Source organism: Pelodiscus sinensis, chromosome 5 (assembly GCF_052426305.1).
Source record: "Pelodiscus sinensis isolate ZL-2025 chromosome 5, ASM5242630v1, whole genome shotgun sequence".
Classification (NCBI taxonomy): Eukaryota; Metazoa; Chordata; order Testudines; family Trionychidae; genus Pelodiscus; species Pelodiscus sinensis.
In genome coordinates this window covers 130,574,289-130,586,722 of record NC_143056.1, presented here as the reverse complement: position 1 = coordinate 130,586,722, position 12,434 = coordinate 130,574,289, and the positions used below count along the sequence as shown (strand labels likewise).

At 46.5% G+C, this 12,434-nt stretch overlaps 1 protein-coding gene across 5 annotated transcripts in view; it reads right to left on the bottom strand.

Moving 5' to 3' along the window:
* The window catches only part of LOC102448644 (E3 ubiquitin-protein ligase rnf213-alpha-like), a 130,661-nt gene that overhangs the window by 49,964 nt on the left and 68,263 nt on the right, over positions 1–12,434 (bottom strand). For all 5 annotated transcript variants that reach the window (XM_075928855.2, XM_006120887.5, XM_075928853.2 and 2 more), the window contains 5 exons: positions 11,558–11,749; positions 8,080–9,550; positions 6,303–6,496; positions 5,518–5,673; positions 813–4,445 (listed from right to left, as the gene is read on the bottom strand). In XM_075928855.2, the coding sequence (XP_075784970.2) occupies positions 813–4,445; positions 5,518–5,673; positions 6,303–6,496; positions 8,080–9,550; positions 11,558–11,749 (5,646 nt within the window). The remainder of the gene's footprint in view (positions 1–812; positions 4,446–5,517; positions 5,674–6,302; positions 6,497–8,079; positions 9,551–11,557; positions 11,750–12,434) is intronic.

Sequence of the window (12,434 nt, the reverse complement as noted above, 5' to 3'; positions counted from 1 at the left end):
ACTGCCTAGAATAATGGGGCTCCAGACTAGGGATTTAAGTAACTACTCGACTACCTGATAAGCAAATGCTGCCCCCTCCCCCGCTACCTCTATCAGAGATAGGCAGCAAGGTGGGGGGAGCACAAGCCGGTGTTGGGGGGAGCCAGCTTAAAAGCCCGTTCCCTGCTCCCCAAGCACCATCTCTGTGTGGGTCAGGGGAGGCAGGGGGCCATGAGGAAATGGTGTGAGCAGGGACTGAAACAGTCCTGCTCATGCCGGTCTCACTGCTGCTCCTCTCCCTTTGCAATGTACAAGAGCTGCCCACGGCTCTTGTACATTGCAAAGGAAGAGGCACAGAGGGGTACCCGTGTGAGCGGAGACTGCTTTGCTCCCCATCCCCACCCCCGGCACGGGTTCCCGCTGCCTCATGCCCTTTGAAACATACAAGAGCTGCAGGCGATTCCTGTGCATTTCAAAGGCACAGAGGCAGAGGCAACTCACTTCCTCTCTTCCTTTGAAATATCCAAGGGAGAGGTGCAGTGGGATAGTGAGTGCCCCCTTTATAGACTAATTGAGTAGTCAATGGAAATTCCATCGACTACTCAATTAGCTGATTAATCGAAATTTAGCATCCCTACTCCACTCATGACTGAGGTGTATCTGTGCTACCTCAACACAAAGGATAAATCATAATCTTTAGCAGTCTTAGTCTAAAGCTGTATTTTCAGGGCGCTGCGCACCAACAGCTAGGATGGAAATCAGCTGGTGTTCTGGTTGCCCGACACCTCTGAGAATCAAGCCCATTGTAACAAACTTGAAATAAATCACCTCACCTCCAAGAACAGTTCACATGACTCTTGATTCACCGCCCCCCTCAGAATGTCAACCAGCCCATTGTGCTTCTGCTTCCCGAAGTACAGCTCCTGAATCTGCTCTGCATCCTCCAGCGGAGAATATTTGAGACGTAGGATGGAGTCGGGGGTTGCGCACTCAAGGAGTTTGCTTTTAGAAGCTGCGAGGATTGACTCGCCATTGGACAGGATGGTTCCCTGAAGGCCGCTCACTGAGCACTGCAGAACGACGGTGGCAGAAGTGTCATCACTGAAACCAATGAAAACATCCCGTTCCCGGGGAGCCATGTCTGCCAGCCTTGTGCAGCAGAAATCCGTGTTCTCGATAGTGACAAACATCCTGGCCCATTCGTCTAGTTCCTTCCTCAGCTCATTCTGCTCCCAGTGTAGGATGGTGTTCATATCCAAGCAGTGCTTCTCCAGCCTGTTCAACAGCGGGCTGGGGAATTGCGTGTAAACCACATTCTTCTCCTCAATCACTATCAATCTAAACTCCTCCTTCACACGGCATTTCACCCTGTGAGTCCCCAGGCCAAGGTCGACGTAATAGCTTCCACCTAACTTGACGAAGCATTGGTTCAGCGCATCGTAAAGGCTCTCGTACAGGTTGTGAACATTTAAGAGAATGACAGACCTCCCTGTCTCCATGCAGATTTTCACTCTGTTAACGGACCGGCATACCTGGGAATATTCTTCATCCCGTGGGAAACCCGAGCCAAAGATAATGTCACAGTTCTCTATGTCCATCAGCTTGTTCATCTGTAGAATCTGGAAAGCTGCATGGTTTGTTGTTAATAGCAACAAGTATCTAGATACAAACCCTGTCTGTTTCTTGTCTAAATTTTCCTTTAACAAATTAACAGTATGGCTGGTTTCCAAGTAGGGAGGCAGAGATATGGGTGAGTACTGTTTGAATACCTCTAAAGGATTCAGATCTTTTGATCCTCCAAAGTTTCTCAGAATTGCTTTTGCAACAAGCTTTTCTTCTTGGGAGATGCTTTTCCTGTCCTTGGCGTAGGACAGTATCATTTTGATGAGGCCATAAAAGTCACGCAGCCCAAAAAATTCCATGGGTTGTTTATTCAATACCTCACAATAGAACTCAGCCAGAAAGGGGAACAAATGCTCAATCTTGGTCATGTGCCGTTCATCGGCACAGATCCCTTTGGCCGTCTTCACCAGCTCTTCTTTGTTGAGGTCAGTACGGAACACGAGGAGGCCTCGGTTCATTTTAGCAGGGTCCAGGGCCCAGTTCGAAATGCCAACAAAGCCCACTTTTTTGTACGGTTCTGGTTTTTCATCATCAACGCAACCATCTTCAAGGAGAGGGTGCAGTGTCTTCAGAGGCATCTCCGGTGAGTCTTCTGCAAGGCCTATCTCATCCAGGATGACCACTGAGGCAAACTCCTCCAGTTTCTGATCCCTCTGGAACTGTGCACATTGTTTGAAAGTGGAGATGATTCCTTCCGGCTTGGAGTGAGGGCTGCACTGGAATGACACCAGCTGGACTTGCTTGCACCGCTTGAACAAGTCTGTTTTGGACAATCTGCCCTGCATTGCATCAGCAGCTATGGTTTTGGACAGGGATTTGGAGCTACCTGGCTTCCCTACGAGGAAGAGCGGCACTCTCAGGTCCATGCATATGACCATCATGAAGATGTTTTCCCTTAGGGCATCGTTCCGTGCTGTGGTCTTGGGGACAGAGAGGTTATCCAGGAACACCTCTTGGCAAAGTACAATCTCTAGCTGAAGCAGGGATTCAGGCACAGAGAAGCATGTCGCTACCTCTTTCAGATAATCTTGGCGCTTCTCAAGAGATACATAATAGCAAACTCCAACTGCAAGAACCAGGGATCTTTGGGCTTCGTTTAATGCAAATAACTGATCTTTCTCAAACCCCCTGGCAAGGGCATGAATGGATGGGTCACAGTCCTCGGAACATTGAGCCTTTCTCTTCTTTTCATCGATAAGAGGAAAAAGCAGATCTCGTAACTTATAAAACCACAGCAGCACCCCCATGCAGCGCTCTATGTCCCGGAGACTGGCGATTCTGCATTCCTCTTTCTTTTCTCTTAAAAACTTCTGGGAGGTGGAAATGACGGAGGTGAAAATATCCATGTTCTCTTCGGGAAGAATGTCTTTCACGATGGATTTCACAATCTGTCTGATGTACAGACTCTGTGTCTTTTCGTTTAGTTCCCCAAAGTCCCACACAAGAGGCAACATGCTCGGTGGAAGAGGCTGCACCCGATACACCAGCTGCCTCAAAGGGATGTAGCCCAACTTTTCTAAGGTGTCTTCACTCCGAACTCTGTATCCTAAGCCGGCTTTCTCTAGCTTCTCAATGGTTTCCTTGGTGTGTCTTTTGTAAGGGTTACAAGCAGCCACAACTTTCAAGCGAGTGGTGGAGATTGGCTCTCCATTCACACTCTGGTCACACAACACCTCTTTAATTGCAAACACAGCTTCGGTGGTGTTGGCTTCGTCAAAGAAGAGCACTGTGTCCATGTTGTGCTTCTCTTCATTGATGCGTGCCAGCTCGATGGCTTCCTTGACTTTCTGGTGGATGATTTTGGAGCTGGTGCCCCCATGAACACGCACCAGCCTCATATTCTCAACTTCCCTCCCTGCTCTTTGCAAGCTGCACATGAACTGCACCAACTTGGTCTTCCCACAGCCCGTTTCACCCATGACGATCACAGGGATCCCACACTGGAACCTGAGGTGAATGGCCAGCATTTTCATGGTGTTGTCCAGGGTCAATTGGTAAGTTTCATCTGGGTCTTGGTAGGTTTCATCTGGGCCTTGGGAGCTTCTCACACCAAACACGTTGTGGAGTGTTTCTAGCTGCTTTTGTCTGGACAGATCTTCAAACTTCTTATTGAAAGGGACTCCCTGAGCCTCAAGGATCTGCTTTAAACCTTGGTCAATAACCTTCTCTTCTAGCACAGCCTGAGAATGTGCATCCACAGCATCAAAACTCTGATTGATGTGGAAACCCAAGAACTCCATGGAATGGTTGTCAGCATGGAAGATGATATAGGGGTGAGACTCTTGCTCCCACTTGCGTCGTAACTGGTACCCTCTCAATACACTATCCTCCATTTTGTCATCTTCACTGGGTGAGCTTTCATCTGCCATGACCAGGGAAGGCAAAGCAAAGTCCTTGGACATGGTGATCATAAATTTTATCACAAACTTTTTAAAACCTTTAAATCCCTCTTCCAATAAGTCTTTGCTGCAGAACACTGAGTTTTCACACTTCATCAGCTGGAGGTTTAGGAAGCGTGTGAAGTTGCTGAGCTCAGTCCAGGAAGGGTTTTTTCTCCCACAGGAATCTAACAAGAGCCTCAAACACTCTTCCTTTGTCCCTTCAACACTCCCTGGAGTGAAACAAAAGCTGTCCAGATCTCCCCCTTGCTGGTATCTACTGATGTACTGATATGACCGTTGGAAGGCATCAGCCCTGAATATGTCATTGTCCAGCAGCTGTTGTTCCATTTCAGCAGGAGCTGCAGAACTGTTATTTTTAAGCATCTCTTGTACTTCCATTGGTGTTAGGCATTTCACAGCTGGCAGGAGATCTACAGATCCCTTCTCCATTTCGCTGGTCATCTAAAAGCCAAATGACAAGGGGTTAGAGATGTATAAACACTGAAGTTACCTAAACTGAAAAAAATCCTCCACCAATTGACACCAATATTATTCACGGGGACATGGCTTAGTAAGTAGAGCAGAAACAAATTGGGATAAGGTAGGATCATGTTACTCAAATCATTCATTGATACAGCCAAAACTTCGATTCTGCGTAAAAGCGATACTCTAAACAAGCTAAGTACCAATCTTGGGGCCTGATCGTCCACTGGTCCGTACCAGTGTTCCCTCTAAGCTGTGTGGCAGCACAGCTTCATGGGTGATTAATCAGCCCCGCCCAGTCAGTGAGCTCCATGCACAGAGCCCTGAGCCTCTGACTGGGCAAGGCTGATTAATCAGCTGTGGGGCTCTGTGTTGCCGTGCAGCTTAGAGGGAACTCTGGTTCGTATCTTCTGTTGTCATTTGTACATTATTAGATAAGAATGGCAGCAGCATATAAATATAACTAGCTTCACATGATTCAAAGCAGGTTCCTTAACTTTAACATACAACATGGCCAACCTAATGCTCCTCTGGATACTGACTAGAGTTGGCAAAATTTTTTTGACTGAAAAAATTTCCCAACAGAAAACGTGGTTTCATTGAAATGATCCACTGGAAAGGGCTGATTTTGATTACATTTTTCAATTTTCTATTAAAAAAACAAAAACTTTTTTAGTTTTGAATCACACATCAAAAATTGTTTTGATGTGGTAATATTAAAATGAAAAAAAAATCATATTAACATATCTGAATGCTTTCTTTTGATCAAAAATGTTGCCATTTTTCATTCTGTTCTTTCAGAATTGTAACTTTTCAGAACTTTCCAAAGTTAGGATGAAAAGTTGAAACAGCAGATTGGAAGTTTCCTTTTCCAAGTAGCCCTAGTACCAACAACGTGTTTTCTCTATGTTTGGACAGTACCATACTGGTTGAAGATTTGTAGTTCCATCAAGGCCTTCTTCCTTTGAATTTTAACATGCTGCTATCACACGCACATTGCTACGTTCCAAAGAAAACCTGCCATTCATTGTGCATATCGCTTGGTGAGTACCTCTTGTTTTCGTGTGCTGCTTATGCCTTTTCCTCTCACCAGGTATTCAATCAAATAAAGGTGGGACTCTCGGCACTTCCAGACCATGCCATCGGGGCTTTGGATGTGTCTGAGAATGCACAACTCAACCAGAAACTTGTAAAGACCTTTCGAGACCTGTCAAGAAAGATGCAGGATTGGGTCAGTTTTGCTTCATAGAAATGTCAACTACTCACTGCCTCCCGTTGTTAGTAAACTTTCTGAGTTACTGAAGACCCAATAAATCAACAAGAGAGAAAAGATGCTCCATGAAAGTACGACTCAGGCAGAACCTCAGCTCATGGGAAACAGGCGTAGCTCCACTGACTTCAAGCATACTACACTGATTTACAGCAGTCAAGGATTTAACCCATTGTATGGTTGCCCTGCTGATGTGACAGTAAATGCTGGGCTGTCACAGACAATAGAGATAATGGAAATCCAAAGAGATTTGCTGGCATGGTGAAAGGGTATCAGGTGCTGAGACACTGCCCAGTGATGCAGAATTAAAATATACTGTGAGCATCATCTTCTTCTGTTGTCACTAGTGGATGGGAAGCATCTGGTATGTGGTAGAGCTTTGGGAAAGAAAATTACATTTTTGTGCCACCCCTGTTCACAATTTAACTCTTTGTTACAGAAACTGGGACTAACTACTTTCCAGAACTGACAATCTACTACCGGACACTGAAGTCACGCTCCAAACGGGAAAATCCATCCTCTCTGTATATCCTGCCATGGAGACTGAGCTCAGACAAGACACTTACCACAGGGGTTACATCAATGTGGAAGATCCTGGGCCTTGGCTCCGTTGGTTTCTGTTCCAGTGAACGAAGCTCCTCCAGGAGAAATCCAAAATCTATTTCTGACTCCGTCAGCCTAATGGTTTTGTGGCTCAGCCCTTCATTCTCTGGTCGGGTTTGGGCTTGTCTGATGGTATTTGCTACAAATAAAGATTTCCCTGAAATGAGAGAAAAGTCCACAATTCAATTTCAACAGTGCTCAGCCTTCTCATATTCTGCCTTTATGTTTCCAGTTCGGCACCTGAAACATAGAAGGCCAGATTCCCAGCTGGTGTCAATCAGATGTAGACCCATAGGCATCAATGGACCAAATCCCCAAGTGGTGTCAATCAGCCACAGATCCATTGGCATCAAAGGGCCAGATCCACAACTGACAACAATCAGCCATTGCTCCCCTGGCATCAATGGGCCAGATCTCCAACTAGTGTAAGTGGACATAAGTCACGTGGAGTCAATGGTGAATGGGTGTAGCGCCATTGGCATCACTAGAGCTACGCTCATGCACACAGGCAGAAGATCTGACCTTTTTGTGTCATTTTTCTTTAGCTGGGGAGCTAAAGGAAGCTGCTACCCTGGAGAAATGGCACCTTTGCTCCATAGGTCAGGCCTGGCACAACTTGCTGTACCTTCAGCTTTCCAAATGGCAAAGGCCTAGTGACAGTAGTGCTGGTTCAGGTTCTGAATCCCCACCCTTTTACTCAAGAGCATAAAGAACTAAAACTGAGGGCAGATCATCAGCTCCGTTCCGACAGAGATTCCCTTCAGCCGCCTCCTGTGCTACCCCTGAAACTCCAGAGCCAAGAGACTATTTGACTAATGGTGTCTAAAAATACTCAGGAGCTTCACAGGGAAATGTACCCATGGCTATACCTCCAGCTATGCCAGGGATGGGCAAAAGGGCCTCCACGGGCCAGATCCAGCCTGCCAAGTGGGTTGATCCAGCCCACAGAGGCCTCACCATTCCCCCACCAGTTTCCTCTGCCCTGCCAGGAGCACATAGTACTTTGAAGTGCCGTGTGCTCCTGGCAGGGCAGAAAGAGACTTCACATGCTCCCCCGCCCCCAAGCCCTGATTGGCCTTAGGGGTGGGAGGAGCATGCGAAGTTTCCTCTGCCCTACCCCTGCCCTGTGAGGAGGTCACAGCACTTCAAAGTGCTGCACGCTCCTCACAGGGTGGGAGGAGGCTTTGCATGCTCCCCTGCCCCCAAGCCAATCAGGACTTGGGGGCGGGGCAGCGCGTGAAGTCTCCTCCTGCTCTGCCAGAAGCGCGTGGCACTTCAAAGTGCTACATGCTCCTAGCAGGGCAGAGGAAACTTTGTGCACTTCCCCTGCCCCCAGACCCCAAGCCTCTTCCCACCATGCTAGGGGCATGGGTGCTTAGTGGGAAGGCGGAGAAAAAGGGGCTTCCCCACCCCCAGACCAATCATGGTCTGGGGGTGGGGAAGCCCGGAAGCATCCTGGCCCTGCCTTTTCTGTTTTAGGCCTTGGGTGGCCCGGGGCCACTTCAAACATTTTTGAAGTGGCCCTTAGCCAAAAATTATTGCCCACCCCTGAGCTAGACCTTGACCCCGCTATGTTAGCCATGGGTCTCTCTATTCACAGTGGGGCACTGCCAGAGGAGCTGGGACAGGGAAGGTGGATTCTGCTCCATCTCACAGGCCCTAAGGGTCAGAACCTAGTCCTTAATCTGAATTCCATTCATACTCATCAGGGCAAGTGATTCGATCTCAACTGAAACCTACCCATGCCAGCTCGCTCAGAAAATACAAACTTCAAGTTCTGCTGAAAGGGTTCTTTGAAGACTTGAGCAACAGGTGCCACCCCACTGGGCACTCTCAGATGCGTCTTCAGGTATTTCTGAATTTCTACTTCCGAATCACAGGAAAGGGAGACTTTGTATGTGTCGAAGGCCGTCATAACATAGGAACTGTGAGCTTTGGCATCACAGAAGATAATAAACCTGTAATCGGCAATGCTGGACGATTGCACAAAGTGGAAGAAGAGGGACTCCAGCCGTTTGGAGACTCTGTAAACTAATTTTTCTGCGCCAAGCAAGCAGTAGATCTTTTTGTGCTTGGAATCTGGGGAAAGAGCTCTCCTCACAATCAGCTCAATGTCTTCTTCCTCTGTGTCAGAGGTACAGACCAGCACCTCATCATACGTTGGAAGAGGTGCCCCCTCGGAGTGCCTGTAGACCGTTAGCAAGGAGACTAACATCTGCTCCTCTTTACATGCCACAAGGTAAGGCTTTCCTGGCTCCAAACCTACTGGTAAATTCCTCTCAATGAGGGCGGTTTCAGGAGATGTCAGGTGTTTCAGCATTTCGCCGAAAACATCCAGGCTGATGTACTTGTCCGACACCAGCCCAGTGAGTTTACTGCAGTAAGCGTTCCACAGCAAGTCCACCTTGGCGTGGATAGATGGCAAACTCTCAAAAGAAGTGGCCAGTTCATCTTTTGCAAGGCTTTGGAAAGCAGATGGATCCACGTCTCTGTTCCTGTTCTTAAACTTCATGGAGGTCTGCAAAAAGGCTTCTCTCTGCTTGTCATACAATTCGCTCAGGTCTTCAATCTTTTCTGCTTCATCGGCATAATCCAAGGCGAATTCCATGAGCATTTGTTCTGTAATGGCTGCGTTTGGCAGGTGAAATTGCAGAGCTGCCTTGCCCACTGATTCGTTATACCCAGACTCAACCAGGCCTTGGATGAGCTGAGGGAATTTAACAATGTAGTCATTCCAGGACACCGCCTGATCATCTCTCTCGGCAATATCAACTGATTCTGCAGGAGTTTCAAGTGCTCTTCTTAATGCCTCTCTGACATCCCTTTCTGTGACATCATGCTTGAAAACAGAAAGCATATTGAGAACCTGTGGCTCTGTGTCTCCTTCATGCAGTTGAGCTAACTTGCTACACAAGTAGAAGAGCTGGCGTGCAGTGAACATGTTCAGGTGGCTGTAAGTGTTTCTTTGAGTCTCTAGATATTTCTTCCATTCTACCAGGCAATGCTCCATGACTTTGCACATGCCGTCTAACTCTTCCAGGATGGGCTTGTTGCTCTGAACAAGGATCCCGGCTATTCCAAACTCAGCGTAGATTGTTACTCTGTGTTCGGGGTCACAATAAACTTCAGCTTTCCAATCAATGAAAAGGATATTGCCAACACTGAGAAGTTGCAAGTAGAGCTTCCCAAGCATTTCAATTTTTTCCAGGATCTGGGTCAAATACACAATGGAAAAGCAGAATGTATAGAACACAGCTTGTTTTCAAAATCATTGAGGCACCATGCTTGTTATACTTTCTTTTGAAGAGCTTTACAACTTGACCTGGGTAATCTGAATAATTGATTAAGTGGGGATTCACCTTGGGCCTCTCTCTTTTTACATCAGATAACCAGAACTCGGACATGAAAAGGACCTGCTTTCTGTAGAATATTTTGATTTTTCATAAAAATACTTAGTATCTGGATATCACAATATTTGTATTTTGCTAGCCTTCTATAGTGCCTCATGGGAGTGGTAGTTTGGTCATTGTCTCCTGCTCCCATTCTTCTCCATGGGCTGGGCTCCTCACTGGGGGTATGTCTAGACCACATGCCTCTGATGAAAGAGGCATGTAGATTAGGCTACCCAGCATAGGAAAATGAAGCGGCGATTTAAATAATCGCCGCTTCATTTAAATTAAAATGGCTGCCGCGCTGTGCTGATCAACTGTTTGGCGGCACAGCGCAGTAGTCCAGACACTCCGTGGTCAACTTCAAAGGCATTTGTCGACTGCCCTGGTAAACCTCATCCCACAAGGCATACCGGGGCGGTCGACAAATGCCTTTGATGTCGACCATGGAGCGTCCAGACTACCGCACTGTGCCGCCAAACAACTGATTGGCTCAGCGTGGCAGCCATTTTAATTTAAATGAAGCGGCGATTATTTAAATCACCGCTTCATTTTCCTATGCCGGGTAGCCTAATCTACATGCCTCTGTTGCCAGAGGCATGTAGTCTAGACATACCCTGGGTAGCCAGCTTCCATGATGCAACTATTTCTCCTTGCCATGGGTAGAGACCATACTGCATCATGGGAGATGAAGGCCAGCAAGGGAGCCAAGCCTATAGAGAAGAATGGGAATATGAGACACTCTAACAACAACTCCCATGAGACAGCTGCAGTGGCAGTTTGACACAGACGATCATCTAATGGTTTGGGCAATAGCCTAAGACTTAATAGATCCAGGCTCAATTCTCTGGTGTCCCTCAGACTTTCACTGTGACCATAGTCAAGTCATTCAGTCTCTAAGCTCCCCTCTGCCCAATGGGGGAAACTGTCCTTCCTCAAAGGAGAGTGGTCCAGATAAAAATATGGTAAACAATGTGAGTTGAAAGACCTACTGATTAAACATACTGTCATATTTTAGACTCAAAACAGTTGAGTTTTCAGCTGGAAATTTTTGGTATTAGAATTTTCACCCAAAAGTCAAACTTTTCCCTGAACATTTTCAATGAAAACAATTCTCCCTCCTGTTTTTGTTGAAAATTTCCATAGGGAAAATTGTTTTTCTACCTCCTCCATTCAAGAATCTCGTCCGATCTCAACACAGCATGACTATGCTTCTCACATAGCCAAGAGCCTATCTTTTTAGGGCCAAACTTTGGTAGATGCTGAGCATAGACTATACAACTGAGTTAGGGACAACTAGGGCTGGCATCAGACTTCACCAGGCCCTCATCAATGCGGGGGCCCCTCAGGCTCCTGCCCCTCCCCCCTGGAAGAGGGGGAACATCAGAAGGAAGGAGGCACAGCTAGGACAGGAACCCTCAGCACCCCCCTGAGTGCAATGGGAAGAGCTCCAGCAGTGATTTAAAGGGCCCAAGGCTCTGATCCTTTTAAATCACCGGGTGCCAGAGCAACTGCCCGCTTTGCTCGCCCTATGACAACTGGGAGAAGAAACATTTGGGTTGAAGTTTTTTCACGAAAAAAATCAGGTCAACAAAAAAAAAATCTTTTATGGATTCCTGTCAAATTCATCCAATTCTTTTGGTCAATCCCCTCACAGAAAAACCCCAAAAGTCAATTCCTCACAAATTGAAACATTTTGTTTAGATATTTCCTGCTATTTTCTGTTCATTGCCACAATGTCTAACGGTTTAAAAGAAAAAAAAGTTGGTATGGTCGGGATGGCGGGAGAAGGTTCAGACGAACGTGTTAATGCACAGATTGGGGTTTACCTCTAGGAATCTGTTCACCTCTTCTCTCCCCTGCTCGGCCTTTGTGGCTATCAGCATGAGCTTGTTTTGCAGCTCAGTCAGCTGAGCCAGGCTGTATGTTCTAGACTCCATCTTGTCTTGCTGATCTCCTTGAGCAGCCTTTTCAGTGATATCCCCTGGCAGTTGCAGTGAAATGCAAGTATCGAGAGACGGCTGGAGGGGGAACAGAGTTAAGAAAGATAAATGCTGCAGTGCCATAATTCTGTGGGACCAACATGTGCACCCATCAAAGCCAATATAAAGCATTTCAGAATCTGTTATTCTGCAAGGGTTTTAATCTTAGACATTTACTCATTTCATCTTATCAGTGCAAGACAGTAAAGGGGGAAGAATCATTCTAGATCTCAGAAGGTATTATGTACAAAGAACCAAATATATGCAAAAGTAATGGATTATTTGGGGTTCTTTGATTTTTTTGGGATCAATTTGAAACATCTTAAAGGAGCCTGATTTTTAGCACTATCCAAGCCCGCTATTTCAGATTGAACATTCAAAATCAATAGTCACTTCTCATAAGCATGGCCAGATTCCAACTCTTAGGTCTCGGGCTTCTAGTATGAACCAGGCCTGAATGGAGGAAAAGAATGATGCTTAGTCCGTAGAGTCAGTGACTTGTGATTTTGGGGGCCCAATCTGTCCCCTTCTAAAGGAAGCTGATTTTCAGGCAGTGCTGAGCTCCTGTTATGTTCTCAGCACACACAGAGAAATTAAGTAAATAAATACTCTTGATGGACATTTGCATCATGACACTATTTTTATTTCTGACTATTCAGGACAATAGCACACGCGGCTCCTATGACTGAAAGAGAGTGAGAGAAAACAGGCTGCTCTTTAAGGC